This window comes from Emys orbicularis, chromosome 24 (assembly GCF_028017835.1).
Source record: "Emys orbicularis isolate rEmyOrb1 chromosome 24, rEmyOrb1.hap1, whole genome shotgun sequence".
In the NCBI taxonomy this organism is placed as follows: Eukaryota; Metazoa; Chordata; order Testudines; family Emydidae; genus Emys; species Emys orbicularis.
The window spans coordinates 4,756,551-4,775,218 of NC_088706.1; the positions used below are offsets into that span (position 1 = coordinate 4,756,551).

The 18,668-nt window shown below is 45.1% G+C and overlaps 1 protein-coding gene across 8 annotated transcripts in view; it reads right to left on the reverse strand.

Moving 5' to 3' along the window:
- Positions 1 to 17,989, reverse strand: part of TCF3 (transcription factor 3) — a 119,895-nt gene extending 101,906 nt beyond the window's left edge. For 7 of the 8 annotated variants that reach the window (XM_065422156.1, XM_065422149.1, XM_065422154.1 and 4 more), the window contains exons 1-3: positions 17,911 to 17,989; positions 14,149 to 14,250; positions 5,821 to 5,893 (exon numbers count right to left, since the gene is read on the reverse strand). In XM_065422156.1, coding sequence (XP_065278228.1) covers positions 5,821 to 5,893; positions 14,149 to 14,223 — 148 coding nt within the window. In that variant the 5' untranslated portion in view covers positions 14,224 to 14,250; positions 17,911 to 17,989. Of the gene's footprint in view, positions 1 to 5,820; positions 5,894 to 14,148; positions 14,254 to 17,910 lie in introns of those variants that run through there. The other variant, XM_065422148.1, reaches the window with a different exon arrangement.
- Between the last annotated feature and the right edge of the window lie 679 nt (positions 17,990 to 18,668).

Here is an 18,668-nt window from a genome sequence, read left to right on the forward strand (position 1 = left end):
ACTATTAAAAGCTTCTGTTTTCTTCACTACAGGGAATAGTGCTGGCAACTATTTATCAGTCTGAAATTCAATCCATGACTGGATTTCAGTAGAAGACACTGCATTTAGCTCTTCAAGACTTTCTCTCATTGTAATTTTTAGCTTCTTTTACTTAAGATGTGCAAGTTGGCTTCTCAGCATGTTAAATAATGAACCAAGTGTCACTTTAATATCCACAGATCTGCTACAGATGGCAGAGTGCTCTTTCTCTCTACCCCCTTCCAAAAGAGACCCCTCTACCCATGCACACAGAACCCCTCAACTGCACCTTTAGGATGTGGCCTAATAAATGGTTGCATGCCCATATGAAGTAATCAAATCTTCAAACAGCTCACCCAGAGCACCAATTAAAGAGACAATCTCATCTTTCACAGAATTTATGACTTTCAGGGTTGTTGCCACAGGTATCTAAGGCCGAGTGTTGTTTAAAGTGAGCTTTAAAAAGGGATGCAGACTCACCTCCCTCCAGGGAGAACGCATTTGACTTTGTTCCGTAGACTATAACTTAAAACTTGTTACATGCAGCAACTTGTAACTCTTTGAAAAACTCCCTTGTTAGCCAGCCTCAAATATGTTATACGAACTTGCCCTGATCAAAGCAAGTCCCTCTACAATAAACCTCAGCTCCCGATCTTGCTAGCATATAGGTGCAGAACAAACTTTGAAAGAGGAGGGGGCAGGACCACAGCGTAGTGGCAAAAGGGGATTTCTCCCCCACAGCTCCCTTTTACAGTCCTCAGGCTAGAATGTTCCCTTGACTACAAAGCAAGAAGGGAAACAAATTTAATCACAAATTTTGTTACTCAAGAAAACAAAGCCATTTCATTGCCACGCTTTTATTTGTTGCAAGCAGAATAATCCATCAGCAGGAGACATGCTGGGCTACCAGTAACCAGACACACAACTGAAGCTCAGCATGCTTGTATCTCTCGAAGATATTCCTGAACCCTCTTCAAATTTGGTGGAAATATGTAGCACTGCTACCGAGTTCTTAGAAATGTAAGAGGCTAAGATGGCCAAGTGCAGCATTACCTCACCAAAACACCACCATCATGGGTGTTTTGTTTTTCCCATAGAGCTCTTTTCAAGTTCTCCATAACCCCAAAGCACTTTATAAAGCAAGGAGCGAGTCAGATACTGTGACCCTATAGAAAACTCAGCAGCCATTATCTGTTCTGTTCCCCTGGCAAGTCATGCACTGCTCTGGCAGTTACGGAACAACAGTAGCAACTCCAAAGCTAAGGTTGGAAGGATACGGATTCTACTACCACCCCTTTTAAAGGTCAATTTAAAAAAAAAAAAAAAAAGGTAATTTCCACATAAAATGTAATACACGTGGTGCCCTGTGAGAGGCAGAATTTATTTGGAGTATTTTTGAGAAGGAGGGCAGTTGGATCAGGTTAGTCATCTGTGAGCTATGATATATCAAATAACTGGCATTTTAATTTTGGAAAAAAGTCAACCTTTTTGCCATTGCAAATATCCGACAGCTTGGCCTAGAAAGTCAAAGTCAAGCCAATAGGCATATATTGGATATGCAGGGGGAAATAACTGAAAACAAAGTTCTTAGGATAGGGGAGTTTGTAACATCAAGGGAATTTAGGAGCACAGGTTCATTTAAAGACACTGGGATTTGTGCTCCTAACCACCTTAGGTAATCCCCCATGGAGCCTAGCTTTAGACTCCAGTTTTTAAAATCCTGGCTTAAGTAACTACACCTTCCCATGTCTGGGATGTTTACTCTGGAAAGCTCTCGTTGCAACACAAAGTCTCTGTGAAGATTTTACCTTTCCTGTGTGTGTCAAAAATCCTGCAGACATGGCTTGCAAGATCTGTGCAACTAAGAACACAAGTTTCATCCATGTGGTAACCATTTTCCTCCATCTAATCAGGGGAGGGAAGCAAGACTGACAGGGCAGAGTTAAGGTTACCATTGGAAATGTAAACCGATTTCCCCCTGAGTGATTTAAGAGACAAAGCAGGGGGAGAAGGAAGAGTGTTTAATTATAAAATAGCCCCAGAAAATGTCAACTTTACTAAATATAAAAGTGAGGAAATCTCAACATTAGCACCTGGGATTTACTTAGCACTTCACACACACACACACACACACACACACACACACACACACAGAAGGAGGCCACATTTGCCCCAAGGAGCTTCTAGTCTGAATAAAGCCCACAGGACATGGGACAACAGCTCAGGAAAGGGAGGTTGAGAGTATTATCAATTAGGATTTGAAAAGCATTCTAACTTGGTTTTGTCATAGCAATTCTCTTGTAATACTGTTTTAAAGTTAATATTGATGCCTATTTACCAGCCTCGTGTTTGGGCTGACCACCTTATTTTACCAAGTGCTGACAATTTGGCCAAACCACCCACAAGCATTGTTTCTTTGCTCTTTTCAATTCTGATTTCCACCAGGGAGTGAAACATTCTAACAACTCATCTGAAAAAAAGCACTGTAGCCCAGCAATGAGAGCCTACATTATAGTGAGAGACTGTAGTGAGGGTGCTAGCGACTATAGGGAGCTATTGTCTATCACCAAATCAAACTAAAGTATGGCATGAAGGCACTCTGCCCCCTTGACATGGATCTAGGTCTTCAAATTAGCAGAGATCTCAAGGAAGACCATGACTCAGGCCTCTTTTATGCCCAACAGTTGCACCAGTTGAACCAAAATCAGTTTTTAAAACAGATTTAGCTAGATGGATGCAAACCCCGGGCGCACGCACTAAATGATTTACAACTGGCTTACATCAATGTAAGTTACTAAATCAAGCTAAATCAATATAAGCCAGGTGTAACAATGACCACCACACCATCCAGGGTCTTCTCTACACACAGATACCTTGCACCAGTTCAAATGAAACCTGTTTAACTAGTACAAGGCATGCATGTGTGTAGACAAGACCCTGGATGGTACGACAGGTCATTGTTACACTTCAGATGTAAACACCCACCAGTCAGCATGAAAACACACCAACATCCAAGAGCAGAATGAAAAGTCACTTAACTCTTGACAGGAAAAATATACACTTCGCCCTTTAAAAAGTGAGACTCTAGGCCATTCACTGCATGAAAAGCCTTTCATTAACAGTGCACTGAACTGCATTTCAGAATCAAGATGCCCATCGGCAGAACTGAAGGCTGACACTAAGCCCGGAGAACGGGACAGTGGCAGTTGTGCAATCGCCTTTAATGTAATTGTAGAATATCACGCCTTGATGATTTTTATGAACCATTCAGAAAGCCCATCTCAAAAACAGCAGCTTAGAGGAAGGGTGGTGTCAACTTTACCTTTCACTCACCTGGGGGGGGGGGGAGGGGAATTGTACATGTTCTAGGCTGACACTGGGCATCTGAGTGAAAGACGCTAGCCACCACAGGCTATTTCCCCAGCACTCCTACTCCTTGTCATGAACTGGCCAGCTCTGCAAATCAAGTAGGCAAGCCAACAGCCACGCAGGAAATGACTGAATGCAAGCTTGCTCTCTCACGAGCTTGTGGTGTCTCTTTTGTTGATTATTTTAGCAGCAAAGTACGAGATGCGTAAGCTGGAATGTTCACTACAGAGATCAATTTCCACCAGTGTTAAATTACACCTCTCCTTTACTCTCTACCTATATTTCTCTATTTCCTTAAACCCCCCTCCCTCCTCCAATTACCAATATATCCTTCCCTATCTTTTTCATTGTCAAGGTAAACTAAATAGCACTCACACCATACTAGGTTTGTCTTCATGAATCAAATTAAAACCTGTTATGCTTTATAACAAATTAATATTTTAAAAAAACCTAAACTTTAAAAATAAGTCTCTATATAGAGGAAAATGTTTGTTCAAAAAACTGTTTAGAGCTTGAGCTAAATTCTGGAAGCCCCAGATACTGATGAAGATCAGGGGCAGAAGAGCTGCGAGTGATACCACGGGGACACCACTGTGCAACATTTCTTCGTGTAGATTGAAAGTTTCCACACACACAACAGTGCCAGCTCTGCTATCCAAAATCTCTCACTACCTGGCTCCAGGAGCTCCTGAAACTCCAGGCCTCTCTCCATCCTGACATCCCAGTAGGAGGCAGCTCAAGAGGTGGAAAAAGCAAGACATTTGACTGCAGTATTTTCATGCTGAGCCATTTCCAGCAGCCTGAACAATACTCATTAACAGGACTTCCCAGGCTACCCCATTTAATCACAGCATACGGTGCCGGAACTTCACCATCCTAGTGTGGTTTTGGGGGTTTTCTTAAAAGCAATGGCGCAGCCAGGTTTATAGGAGTGGGACATTCCAACACATCTTGGGTAGCTTCAGTTAATCAGTATTGGAATAGCGGAGATTTTAACAATCTACAAAGGCATCAGCATAGTTAAGAGAGAAGGAATATGGGAGTCAGAGGATAAAAGGCAATAAGACCCTCCTGCATGCCACAGACTTTATTCTATAGAGAACCCCTCCCGTACAACTGTCTAACGAATGCAACATCTCTGAGCACAGAAAGCTTGTTGCAGTCACACAGCCCCAGAGTATGCCAGGAATATTTTATTTTAATACTGAATTAAGAAGCCTCTCCCAGTTAGTGCCAACATTTCAGCCATGGGAAGCTGACTCCCATGGAATCATAGGGGAAGAGACTTTGAGAGGTCATCTAGTCCAGTCCCCTGCACTCATGACAGGACTAAGTATTATCTAGACCATTCCTGGCAAGTGTTTGTCCAACCTGCTCTTAAAAATCCCCAATGATGGAGATTCCACAACCTCCCTAGGCAATTTATTCTAGTGTTTAACCACCCTGATAGTTAGGAAGTTTTTCCTAATGTCCAACCTAAATCTCCCTTGCTGCAATTTAAGACCATTGCTTCTTGTCCTATCCTCAGAGGTTAAGAAGAACAATTTTTCCTCCCTCCTCCTCGTAAAAACCTTTTATGTACTCGAAAACTTATGTACCCTCTCAGTCTTCTCTTTTCCAAACTAAACAAACCCAATTTTTTCAATCCTCCCTCATCTGTCAAAAAAAGTTAGGCTCCATGGGGGATTACCTAAGATGTTTAGGAGCACAAATCCCAGCCTCTTTAAATGAACCTGTGCTCCTAAATCCCCTTGATGTTTTTGAAAACTCTCCCCCATCCTCCCAAACTCAGTATTTAGGCACTTACACTTGCCAAGCACCCAGCAGCTCCAGCTGACTTCAGCAGGTGTTCAGTGCTTCTGAAAACCCGGGGCCAGATCCTCAGCTGGTGGAAGTTATCCCACCATTTATTTAGGTCCCTAAATATTGAGATAGACGCCTACCTTTTAGGGTCAAGATTTTCAAAACTGGGTGTCCAAACTACTGACGTATACCAGCCCCAGCAGGCCATCACTGCCATGCTACTGGAGGTGGATGGGCAAGGTGACACGGAATGGGTACTTGTACCATCTACTTAAATATAACAAAAGGATCTGGGATCGTCAAAGGGGCTGAAGGGAGTCCAACACCCAAATCCTATTGGAATTCAAACTCCCTTTAGCCTCTTTGAAAGTCCCGATCAAGAGAATTAACCTTCTAGTTATTCATGAAGTTTCACCTCAGTTACACAACAGCAAAAGATTCCTGGACACACACATATACACACAAGGGATTACGGAATTAACATTCGTACTCAGAGCAGCAGCGGTACAATAGAACCATGAAAATACATTAAAGAACATCCACGGAACTGACAACTCCCTTTGCTTTGGGGCTTTGTATTTGTTTTTAACTCTGAAAAGAGGCATTAAGAGGGGGGAAAAAAGACAATACCTGATCCGCCAAACTGCGTGCTCGCTAGCGTCGTGGGTCTGTTTTTTCCATTAGCCACTGGCAGGGGGAACATCTAGAAAAACAGGAAGATGAGAGAGAGGGAGAAAGAAGAGAGATTTCAATAGGTTAGCTTTTCTGTGCTGTGGTAAGGGAGGGACGAGAAAGAAGTAAAAGTATTGTGAGTGCAGAAATCTTTCCAACTGCTTTCCCAGCTGATCTATATAGCAGGGAGGAGTGTCCCCCAACTCTGAGCTGATGTATATCCATTCCCGAGCAAGTAAACTTTTGTGTACACAGATCTTCCAATTTTTTTCATGAAGAAGCAGCTTCTGGGATATTTTTCATTTCCACTGGAGAAGAGAGGTTTCCTCTTCCCACCCCTGCACTTAGGCCTCATTATTTCTTTCCCACATTATTACAGGAGGCAAAACATCTAGGAAAAGCACAAGGCCAAAGTATGATTTGTTTCCTTATTAATAAATTAGCATAAAGGATGTAGTACCCAATTCTCCATCTAAACAGAGGTTCACCCCACTCTTTTCCCCAAATTAAACACATGTGAAGACCTGGTTTATTTCCTCTTCTTCCCCCCCCCCTTATTTGGTGCTAACCTATATCCTAGGAAGAAGTTAGCAGCAACCATAGTGACTCCAGCTGGAGAGGACACTGATGACTAAGCTACACATTTATTTGCTGCTTACCTTCAGTGCACAACAACCCCATTTAGGACTCCAGAAGATTTCCCCCCCCCTCCCCCCAGCCGGGTTTTGGGAGGAAAATGTGATCCATCCACTTTCCCTCTCCACCCAGAGACACTGCACCAGTGTACATAAGCCAAGATAGTGGACATTCTGCAAAAATGTGTAGGCAGATAAAGTCTGCCTGATTCCAACATTATGTAACACCTGCTAACACATGATCAGAAAGATTAATGTGCTTTACAGTATCTGTCATTTTAGCTACCTGTTTGCTACACTGTTACTGCTACAATTTATAGCTAATCTCCCTCTGCCAGAGAGCTTCCTCAAAAATACTGCATACCTAGTCAGCTAATGTGGACAAATATTTTTAAAATAAACGGGGTGGGTTTCAAAAATTTGTTCTTTAAAAAAAATGTATAGACACCTGTGTGCAGCAGAAGAGAAAACTAATTCTTTTCTACAAACATTGAGCTTCAGCCAGTAAAACAACTGGTGGGAAAATGCTCAGTAAATTAACATTTTAAAATGTTTTTAATACTCAACTCAGATATTTTCACCATCAAATCATTTACATTATTTTTAGCTTCATAATGTCTGAATAACTCAAAGTTTTAATACTTTAAAGATTAAACAATTTAATAACACTTTAATAGAGAAATGCAGCATTTCATGCCCTGACATATTTGATGCTTTCTAGTGACCAGGAATGTTCCTTTACACAGTTGTCTGCTCAGCTTTGGTTACTAATCTCAAAAATACAGGAATATGTGGGGGAGATTTTTCAAAGACAGAAAGACCAATTAGCCAATCAACTTCCATTGAAAAGCCATGGAATTTGGGTGCCTAACTCCCATACATGTGAAAATATGTAAGTATTTGTGTGCGAGCATGCATATATACACTTAAAAAAACATCTAAACCAAAGGCTCACAAGATGCTTAGATTTTCAGTGCTAGGAAAGAAATTCCTTAGAGCAACAGCAATGTTAGTTTATATAGATAGTGTTGTTGTAGCCATGCTGCTCCTAGGATATTAGTGAGACAAGGTGGGTGCGATAACATCTTCTAGGTCCAATAAAAGATATTACCTCACCCAGCTTGTCAGTTTAGAGAGAGAGAGAGAGAGAGATTTTTAAAATAAGGGATATTAAAATGATATTGTTAGAAATTCACTTAATTAGCTCAGTAAGACAGTGAGGGAGATTGCCTTACTCCCTCCCCCCAGGAGATGGGAGAAATGTTACTTTAACTGAAATGGTCAGTAATCTTCATTTCCAAGAATTGCACAGAAGTTCTCTGTTTGGGGAGGGGCTTGAATTTATTGGTATCGAGCATCAATTTGTACATGCTGGCTTCTTAAGCCATACAGTTTGCTTATTTTTCTTAAGCATTTCTGCTTAATAATTGCTGATGCAACAACAAAAAACCCACAAGGTTAGAGTGAAAACACCAATGGAGAAAATGTCTAGTTTTGTTCCATTGTGCAATACACATTTTCTCTTCTACTTCTGCAAAAGGGGTCTCCCCCCAGCACCGCTATTTTTGGCAATCCCCAACACACCCACACACTGAACACATATGAATGAGGGATGCCTTCCCACCTCTTGCCTTCATCTTCCTTATTCTGTTTTGAAAGATACTGTCAGTGAGAGTCTGAAGTAACCCTTTCCTGCTCTCATTACCATAGGAATTAAAGAACGATCAAAGAACTATCACTCATCAAAGCAAGCTGAGACTTTAAAGCATCACAACATTTGATAAATAAGGAACCGCACACTAACGTTACTTCAATACTAATTTGCAAGCCATATATTATAGATGAAATGCAGGAAATATAATGCTTATACTGTCAACTTCTGTTTTTCCACAGTGATGTGGGTTTAAGTCACACTGCTATGCTTCACTTAAGGGCATAGCGTAAATCAGATTAAGAGTGTCCTCTGCCTTTGTTAGTTTGTATCATTCAACAGCAAAATCTAAGTTCACCCACACACTGTGAATTCCCTTTTTATTTTTAAATGTTACTTTAAAAATAAAATATTTAGATGGAAAAAGAACAGCATGCAATGGAAGGGCCTAAGAATCAAGCTTTTCCAATTTTGTAATTGGTTCATTACTTGTTCTTTGTTGGATTTGAACAATATAGGTTTAACGGTGTTATGTAAAATCCCCCGTCTTAAATTTCTGTATACAGTATTGCACTGATGCCTTCAGTCTTCTTGACAGATGACGACTACTTATCTGTGGGGATAACATTTATCAGTGTGTCATTCTGGGATCCAATAAAAAACAAATCCAAACAAAGTGTGGAAAAAACTACAGAGATATATTTTAATGGATGGTTACATCTAAGATACCAGCAATGTTCTGAGAGGTAAGCTTGTATGATAAGAGAAAGTGCATTTGTCCAGTCACATATTTTGTATGTGGGGCCCTACCAAATTCCCAGTCCATTTTGGTCAATTCATGGTCATATGATTTTTAAAAAATTGTAAATTTCATGATTTCAGCTATTTAAATCTGAAATTTCATGGTATTGTAACTGCAGGGGTCCTGACCCAAAAAGGAGTTGTGGGGGGGTCGCAAGGTTATTGTAGGGGGGGGGGGGTTGCGGTACTGCTACCCTTACTTCTGCACTGCTGCTGGCAGCAACACTGCCTTCACAGCTGAGCAGCTGGAGAGCGGCAGCTGCTTGCCAGACACCCAGCTCAGAGCTGTGCCCTCAGTCAGCAGCTGACACTCTCCAGCCATCCAGTTCTGAAGGCAGCAGCACAGAAGTAAGGGTGGCATGGTATGATATTGCCACCCTTACTTCTGCACTACTACTGGCAGGGCACTACCTTCAGAGCTGGGCGCTCGGTCAACAGCTACCACTCTCCGGCCGCCCAGCTCTGAAGTCAGCACAGAAGTAAGGCTGGCAATAACCTTGTGACTCCCTGCAACTCCCTTTTAGGTCAGGACCCCCAATTTGAGAAACACTGGTCTCCCCCATAAAATCTGTATAGTATAGGGTAAAAGCACACAAAAGACCAGATTTCATGGTGGGAGACCAGATTTCACGGTGGGAGACCAGATTTCACTGTCCGTGACGCGTTTTTCATAGCCGTGAATTTGATCGGGCCCTATTTATATGTTTATTAGCTGACAGATTTCAGTGACTTTACAGCCATTGCAGCCTACGGAGTTAACATATATTTTAAAAAATCAATTACTTTTAAGAACACTTTACCCAGACTTATTAATTTATTTTAGGTGAATTTTTCACCTGCTCAGACTATAACAGAGCAGCCATTATTATGTAGCTGCCACTCACGCATATTAAGTCCATTACAAATATTCTATTTACTGCTATTAAACAGCAATTCATTATGACATAGCAGGCCTTTAGTTCATAAGGTAAGTATCAAATTAATAAAAAAGTTAAACCTGAAAGATATTTTGGAGCACATAAAATATCCAACCATTAACTTATTTTCTATTAGGAGGGAACAGAACGGATTCCACTTAACAAAATTAGCAAAGGCATAAGTGTTCTTTTAAGCAAAACCCGCCCAATTAAGGCTTTGTTTGCCTACTTAAACGTAAAGTGAACTTTATTACAGTTAGATTCTAAACAAAAAGCAGTTTTTATCATAGAAATGCAGGCACTCTGCCTTCGCCACAGCGAGGCACTGCTTTAACAACACTGGGTGTTTTAACTCTAGGAAGTAGTTGAAGCAAACTTTTAAGGAGCTCCAGACAAAAAAGTCTATCCATGCAAAACAAGCCAGGTACTTGTTACTTAGCTTTAGAAAGGTTGGACACAATTCTGTCTTGCACACACAGTTTTACTCCTCGTGAGGTGGCTGGATCCATGTGGTTCAGCATTTAATACAGAGTGCTCTCTTCCAGATAGAATTGGTTTTACAGTCTATGGTAAAGCCCTGTCCATACAGCAACTTACGACGTATCGTACTTGGTATCCGCACACCATATGGTTAATATTCTATTAACAACAGTGGCAGCTAACAGTGTTTCGCCCTGCCAGAGGCTTAGACTGGCACTCAGCCGCCTCCATGTATCTGGTTTGGCACACTTCTGCAGCACAGACAGGACCCCTAACCATGCCTGTGTAATTGTTTGGCTGCTGCTTCTTCCTCCCAGCTCTCATCGCGCTCTGACATCTCAGACTGCGCTGCACCAGAGGCTTGATGCTTCCGCCGCGCTGTGTGTGCCCTCCAAGAACTATTTCCCTACCAAGGCATTATGGGATAGCTTCCCAAATTTTCCCAGAATGCCCTGAGACAAACACAGTTAGGCAGCATGGAGATCAATGGACAAACACGGTTGTGACAGCTGCTGTGTGGATAAAGCTGAATGGTGTGAACTGTAGTTAAAGTGACAAGCCTCAAGCTAGATTACAAAAGTCATGGCTATGACTGCAGCCTAGCTATGGGCCGAAGCCCCTTCTGAAGAGGGCAAATATATGAAGCCTCAGAAATGCCAAGCCACAAGTTGAAGAACAATCATTAAAATTACAGACTAAAAAGGAAAATCAAATTTAATACTTTGAACCAATACTAAGTTTTCGGGGACGCCTTCTCCCAGATTTGCTATTCCCTTCCGGCCCACTGCCGCGATGCAGTGGTAAAAGCAAGCTTACAAATTCACTGTATTTTGAGGCCCTGTGTTCAGAGGCACTTGTAACGAGCTCTGCTCTGCACACCCCAAAGCAGTTATCAGTCTACAGGCCTGCGAGTTCGGTCTGGAGTTATAACTTCAGACCACTTAAACAGACATTACAACACACTTTGCTTTTCACCATTTATTGGCAAGTTACTTTGGTAGAAAGCTTTGGATGGGTGATTTTGCAGTTCAATTAATACCTAATTTTCTCTCTTTTTTTGAGGTCTAAATCCTTCTCCTCAGGATAGGAGAGCTTACCTTATTTACAGTATTTTTTTCCCCAATGAACCCCACAGACTAGGCTACCCTCATATACACAACCACTAGTGTCAGGACATAAAATTCACCCAACTGGGTGGCACACACAGCTCAGAGCTGGTCCAGAAATCGCTGCAGGGGTGGTATGCATTTTTCCTAGAAAAACAGATTGAAAGCACTGGCCTAAACAGATGCTGCTGAACACAAACTCCTTGCCTCAATAGTCTTCACTCCTTTATCCTAGTCTGACACAGATCACTGGGACAACTTTTTATTCCTGCTTATTCAGAGATGAAGGAGGGGAAAAAAACAAACCCAAGAGATCCAGACCACAAGACAATAAGTTACATCCCAGTTACAAGACATGTGAGCACCCTGCAATGCTCCAAAGATTTAACTATGTAACTTCTATACTATGCTTAACAAGTACATAGTATCAGTACGAACATTATCTACTAGCTAGTGAGTTTTATGTTATTGTAGGTTTTTAAATTCTCGTTCTTAGTGGTATATTTATTATTTTTAGAGACCTCTTTAGGCAAAATAGTATGTTCACGTCTGAGTGGAGATGGACACAACAGGCCCAATTCCAAAGCTTCCCACTGACTTGACAATGCAGGATCAGGCCTAATTTGTTATGGAATTAACCCACTCCCAGAAACAGAGCTATGCAGGGAACTGTCTCGGGCCCCAATCCTGCAAGCAGCAGACCCCAGTGCTCACATGGAGCCCCGCTGACATCAAAGGTCTGCCCACGTGCCGCTAACTGCACAAGTGTCATATGGACACAATGCTCCAAATGCCAGGCTCACACTGGATTGACTCTGGTACAGTGACTTCAGCAGTTACACATTTACACTAATGTAAGAGAACAAGAATTTTACCCAATGTATTAAATCTTCACTCCAGATCAAAGTCTAGGCCCGGGGAGAGTTTTATAATATAAAAGGGAAATGTGTTTTTATTATAATGGCCCTGAACAATTACAGGAGTTGCAAATAAGGATATTTTCAAATTTGCTATAAAGTAAGTTGCAAATAGAGTTTGGGAATTCTTTTTGGAAAGGAAGGAAGAGAAATAAGAAATTGTCCAATCCTGAACTAGATTGTGGATATTGCAGATCGAAACTTGGATCTCTCATACATACAAGCGAGCCTGCCAAAGGGAACAGAAACCTCTAAAGTGAGGGAGAAAACAAGTTGCTCACCCTTCCCCAATAAACCCTGAACATATTTGTATTTTTGAGGTATAGCGTCATCACAGCCCCTCGCAACTGTAAACGATATTACTGTTACTTTTTAATTGGATCAACCTCCCATCAGCTGCAGGTGGCTGAGAGACGTTCATCCTGTCCCACCACCATGGGAATTCTCATACAGGGTAAGGAGAGAATACATGTGGATACATATGATGCCTGTGCAATTTGCAGCTTCTTATTGATTACTGCAAGTTAGATCAGAAGACTTCTTAGAATAGAGCTATGTCGTATCTTTATGCTGGGATCCAGAAGAGATGCAGTGTGTTAACACCGAGTATAAAGGAAATAAGGGGCAAGGAATTGTGACCATGCTCCCTTGTTTTGAACCCCAAGGGGAAGAAAAATTATCACAAAGGCATCACTGACAAATAACTAAGTATACCCAGAACGACCCAGAAGAATAATGTCTGCATTGCTATTTAATGGTTATTCCTTTTTGTGGAGCTGTGTTTTTCCAATTTGTGTAGTAGGTTTGCTTATCTACAAAGCAAGACACACATGCCAAGTGTCATTAGGGTGCAGCACATGACAGAGGAACCAAGCTGGAGCTCGCATTCAAAACAGTAACTTTTTCTTTCCACGGGTCACCCACCAACTACAATCAAACATCACACATAGGCCCTGATCCTGCAAACACTTACACATGCACTTGTCTTTACACACCTGAGTAATACCACTAACTTCAATGGAACTACTCCCATGTGCAAGGCTAAGCATATTCATTTACAGGGTTGCAGCCTTTGTTTGCTACTACTAAAAGTGACCCCAAAAAAGCACGTACATTCTCTGGGTAACTTCTTAGCCAACATTACTTTCTTTTTAATGACAGCCTCAAAATTTTACTGTAGAGCTTTGAGGATTTTTTGGGCAAGGAATAGGGGTACAGGAGTACATAATCCCTGTGAAAATATATATATAGGACTGCTCTGCAAAATTGCAAACTGACATAGATTAATCTGGAAGGACATGTATTCAACAATTTGGATCTGGGAAGAGGAAAAACACAGCCTGATGAATTAACTGTTAAGTAAAGTCACATCCTTGCATTAGTTACATATCCAAAGCTTCAGAAGTCATTATCCAGCACATTTTGCTATGAGCATTTAAACAGAACAGACTAATGTTTTCTGCTTCCACAGAACTGTCCCACCCAAAGATCACCATGTGCTCACTGCAAGGAAAGTCTTTACTAGGTGCTGACCAGGGTCCCCCATTGCTTAACTTGAAGAAGAAGAAGAAGAAGAAGAAGAAAAAAAGAAAAAAGAAAAAAGAACCCAACTGCAGTGCACACAACATATCTGAAACCCACCATCTCCAATTTACCTCACTTTACAGGCTCACATTCTCTGCCCCCCCCTCCCCCACCCATTCTTCTAGATCTCAAGAACACTGGAAACAAATGAAGCTACTGTCCCTTTAAAGGCCCCCCTCTAAGGAGCTTGCTTACCATACTGAAGTCCAGCAGGTCACTGAGTTCTTTGTCTGTCCCAACTGCAGCCATTCTCTGCTGCTGCTGATTCATACTCCCACAGACTCAACAGTGGCAGTCCTAAAGAAAACCATGGGGGAGGGGAAGAGATATTTTAATGACTAGAGAAAACTACCCACCCCACTGATGAATATTTAAAAAAAAAAGAAAGAAAAAAAAAATCCCTTGCAAATCCCCAGCTTCCAACTTCTGCGCCTCAGAACGCAGTGAAAGTCCTCACATGGCACCCAGAGGCAGGAACAAGCCTTCTATTGACCAGACACACTTGTATGTTTGTTTTTTGCTGCCAATTCCACTAATTCAGACCAATTCTGTTGCTCCTGGCATGCAGCAAATGAAAAAAAAAAAGTCAACTCATTTATCAAAGGGTTCAGGCAAGTTATCATTCAGGCTCTTGGCAGGTTTGGGCTTTTTACCCCCTCCGTTTGTGGGAGTTCCCCTCCCACTTGTTTTTGTCTATTTCTCTTTAAAGTTTAAAAAGGGCCTGATTTCATGCCCTCCCCCACTCCAGGGTGCGGAGCTCCCATTTTATTTTGATTGGAGCTATGGGTGCTTGGCAACTCTGAAATCTAGCCCTTAGGTAACAAGAATTACCTACCAAAAAGGCAATAATCTCCCCACAAAAGGTGGAGAAAATAAGATTAAATAATTATTTTCACCTTCAAAGGGCTTTCCAAAAATAAAACCCTCAAAACAATCTTGCAAGGTAGGTAAATATTGTTCTGCCCAATTTTACAGATTTTTTTTTTTTTTAAAGGGAGATAGCCAAAGAGATCAAACCCATCACGGTAGGAAAATATTTCTTCAGCAGTAGAAATGGAGGCAGGGGATGGGATAAAGAATTCACTCTTCTTCCTCTTTAAAACTCATTTATAGCTATCAAGTGCAGCTGGCCAATAATTTAACTCATTCATCACAAGTTTAATATTTCTATACACACACAAAACTCTGTATTCCAAAGCATTCCTAGGAAGCACTGGCTCATCCATTACATTTCAGTGAGGTTTAAAAAATAAATATGCTGAAATCGATCCAGCACATACAAGACCTCTGCCACTATATAAAAAAAAAAAAAGCCAAAGGATTTTTGTTTTTTTAAACCTGCCTTTATGTCATCAGTGCATCCGGCAATTATTTTTAAAGCAACTTTGAAAACATTATTCTCCCTTTCCCTCTGCCCAGTGGGTCCTGAAAGAACAGCCTTCCTCCTCCTCCTCCAAGGAGTCCCCAGAGAATCCCCAGCTTAGCAAGTCAAAAACAAGACGGGGGGGGGGGGGGTTGGGTGTGAAAGGGTCCTATTCAACCAAGCCCCAAAACCTCAACTATAGCCTAAGAAGCCCCAGACAACTGCAATGCTCCAAGGAGGCTGGGAGCAGCAGACAGGGTTTTATTAAGGTCACAGAGGCAACTTACACAATATGCCCCCCAAAAGAAATGAAATCTATATTTTTAAAACCCTCCTAGCATTTAACAAACAAAACAAAACAAAAAATCCAGTGTCCTATAAAACAAGAACCCTGCCCTGATCCTGTAAGAGAGAGAAGGCTGGGGTTGTTTTTGTCTGGTTTGACTTGGTTTGGTTTTTAAAAAAAGACTAACAAAACTTGAACGTGCCTGAACGACAAAAGTGTGCATCATGCAAAACGTTTTTAATGGCTTTTTCTGGGCTGAGCCATGAGCGTTGGGGGAAGGGAAGAGGGGCTAACAAGTGAACAGGATTCGTGGTTCCCTCCCCCAACCTCCAAGCTGCAGCCGGGCGGCGGGGGGGGGGGGGGGGGGGCTCTGCCTTTGAAGCAAATGGAGCTGCTGGAGAGTGTTATTTTTCAATCTGAAATCATTCACAGCAGTTTTTCCGCTGCATGCCGGCGGAGAAGCCCTTTTCCCGAGTTAACACACAGCAGATGTTCCCCTATTACCCCCTCATCTCCCCCCCCCCCCCGCCCCATGCACTTCAACCTGAGACATTCGAGTTTCTTCCACCAGAGCCGAGGTGCACCTTATTGCCTTTGGACAAAGGCTCCTCCACCAGCAGCTCTCGCTCCTCTCCTCCCCCTACCCCCCCTTCCTCTTCCTCCTCCTCCTCCCTCTGCGAAGCGCTTTCCCAAAACTCCAGACACGGCCTACGAAGTGCCTGCTGCTCGCCTCGAGCCACCTCCCAATGCAACCCCCCCGAACTGACACCAGTCACACACACACACACACGGCACCCGGGAAAGCTCAGGTAGAAACTGACACAAAAGAAAGCGCTTCCTTCCCCTGTGCACTTCCCAACAAAGTTTGCAAACTACACACACGCACTCCAACGGCAGGATAAACAAAACCCCGCCGCAGCAGGGGCCCTGCAAGTTTCAGATCGGCCTGTGGAGATGGACAAAATATTTAATGCCGCCCCCCCCCAAACACACACAACTTTCCCATCACGGTTTGGGGCGGGAGGGGGGAGATCACGTTCTCACTTCAAGCTCTTTAAACTTGGCTAGGAGAGGGGAACAATGAACCTTCTTCAAGCCAGCTGCTCTTCCAGACCCTCGTTTTCACAACCCCCCCCCCCCCGAATTTAACATGAAAAATGCACACGATCCTAGAGAGTTATTCCACCAACACACACACACACAGACACACACGCCCCACACTCCCCCCCCCCTTTGCTGGGTAACCCCCCTACAGAACCAGGATGAAGTTTGCAGCAGTCCAGTTTGAGGGGAGGCGAAGGGGGGGGGTTATTACCACTGGAAAAGCAGCCCCCCGCCCCCCAATTCTGCCAGGCCCTTCCACTCACCCGGCGAGGCTGGGCTGAAGTTTACAACAGCTCCAGAGCGAGGGGGAACAATAAACCCGTGCGGTAGCAGCGGCCTTTAGAGGATTGTTGTGGGGCTGGAATCTCCCCCCCCCCCCCAGCCAGCTCCAGACGCGACCCCTCTCGCACCCCACATACCCTCAATACAAATCTAGGCTGCAGCCCTAGGAGGGGGTCAATCAGCTCCATGCAGCAGCAGCAGCCGGGAAGAGGGGTCCGGTCCCCCCCCCCAAACCAAACAGCCACCTCGACAGGACCCACTGGGCTTTGTTCCCCCCGCCACGCATCCCCCAAAAGCTGGGGATGACAGGGCTCTGGAGCGGGACCAATTGCCTCCCTACCAGGGTGACCTGGAAGGGGGGGGGGAGAGAAAAGTCCCCCCCCACCACAGCTTTTCTCCTGACGCTGCCTAGCAGGATCCGAGATTAAGTTCACAGCAGTTCGGGGGCGGGGGGCGCACACACTCTAAGATCCCTGGACATAGACTTGGGGGGGGGGGCAGAAAGGAAGCCCCCCCAATCCCGGCCCTGACTCCCCCCCTCCCGAGCGGAGCCGAAGTTTGCACGAGTCCCAGCGCGTGTGTGGAGTAGGGACAATAAACTCCATGCAGCAGGGACCCGAAAGGGGGGGGGGGGGAGAAGCGGGTAAAGAGATAGAAAGAGCCCCCCCGCCCCAAAAAAGCAACCCCCTCTAAATCCGCTCCACGCCCGGCACTCCCCCGGAGAAGGGGGTTTTACACTCCTGGGGGGGGAGCTCCCCACCGCAGGGCCTGGGGGGGAATGCCCCCCCAGGCAGCCCCCCCAGGCTGAAGTTTGCAGCAGTTCTGCTGGGGGGGGGGCGGGAACCGAGCTCCCCGCAGCAGGGGCCTGGACGAGGGGGGGTGCCGGAAGGAACCACCCCAAATTCGCCCCCCAGGATTTTACCTGCTCAGGAAGAAAAGCATCCGAGGGGGGAGGGGAACGCAGACCCTCCCCCGGGCGCTGCCGCCGGGGGCTCCCGGACAAAGCGGCTGCTGGCTCCCCCCGCCGGCTGCCTGGGGCCGCGGCGCCCCGCTCCCGTCCCGCCCGGAGCCCGCCGCGGGCTCTATTGTTCTCGCCCGGCGGCCGGCGGATACGCTGTGGCGGGCGGCGGCGGCGCGCTCGCTCCGCATGGGCCGCGCGGCTCCTAGCGCTGCTGCTGCGGCCGCTGCCTCCTCATCGTCCCCCCGCGGCGCGGGCGGCTGCTGGCGCTGGGGCGGCCGGAGACATGGGAGCCCCCCCGCCCCGCCTGCACATCGGGGCCGCTGCTGCTGCTGCGAGCGGCGCCTCCCCCCGCCGTATCCTTCCGCCGCGGGCCAGCTGCGCGGCGCGGGAGGGGCGGGGCCGGGCGAGGAGAGGGGCGGCCTTGCCCGCCGGGGGCCCCGGCCTCTTCCTCGGGCCCGGCCGCTGCGCTCCCCCCGGCCTCGGGCCTTCCCCGGAGCCCCGCTGCAACCCCCTCCTGCCCTGGGCCCCTCTCTCCCCTCCTCCTATTCCTGCCCTGGGCCCCTTCCCCCTATTCCTGCCCCTGCTCCCCCCTCCTGCCCTGGGCCCCTTCCCCCTATTCCTGCCCCTGCTACCCCCTCCTGCCCTGGGCCCCTTCCCTCCTCTCTCTCCTGCCCCCTTTTGTTCCCCCTCCTGCCCTGGGCCCCTCCTGCCCCTGCTCC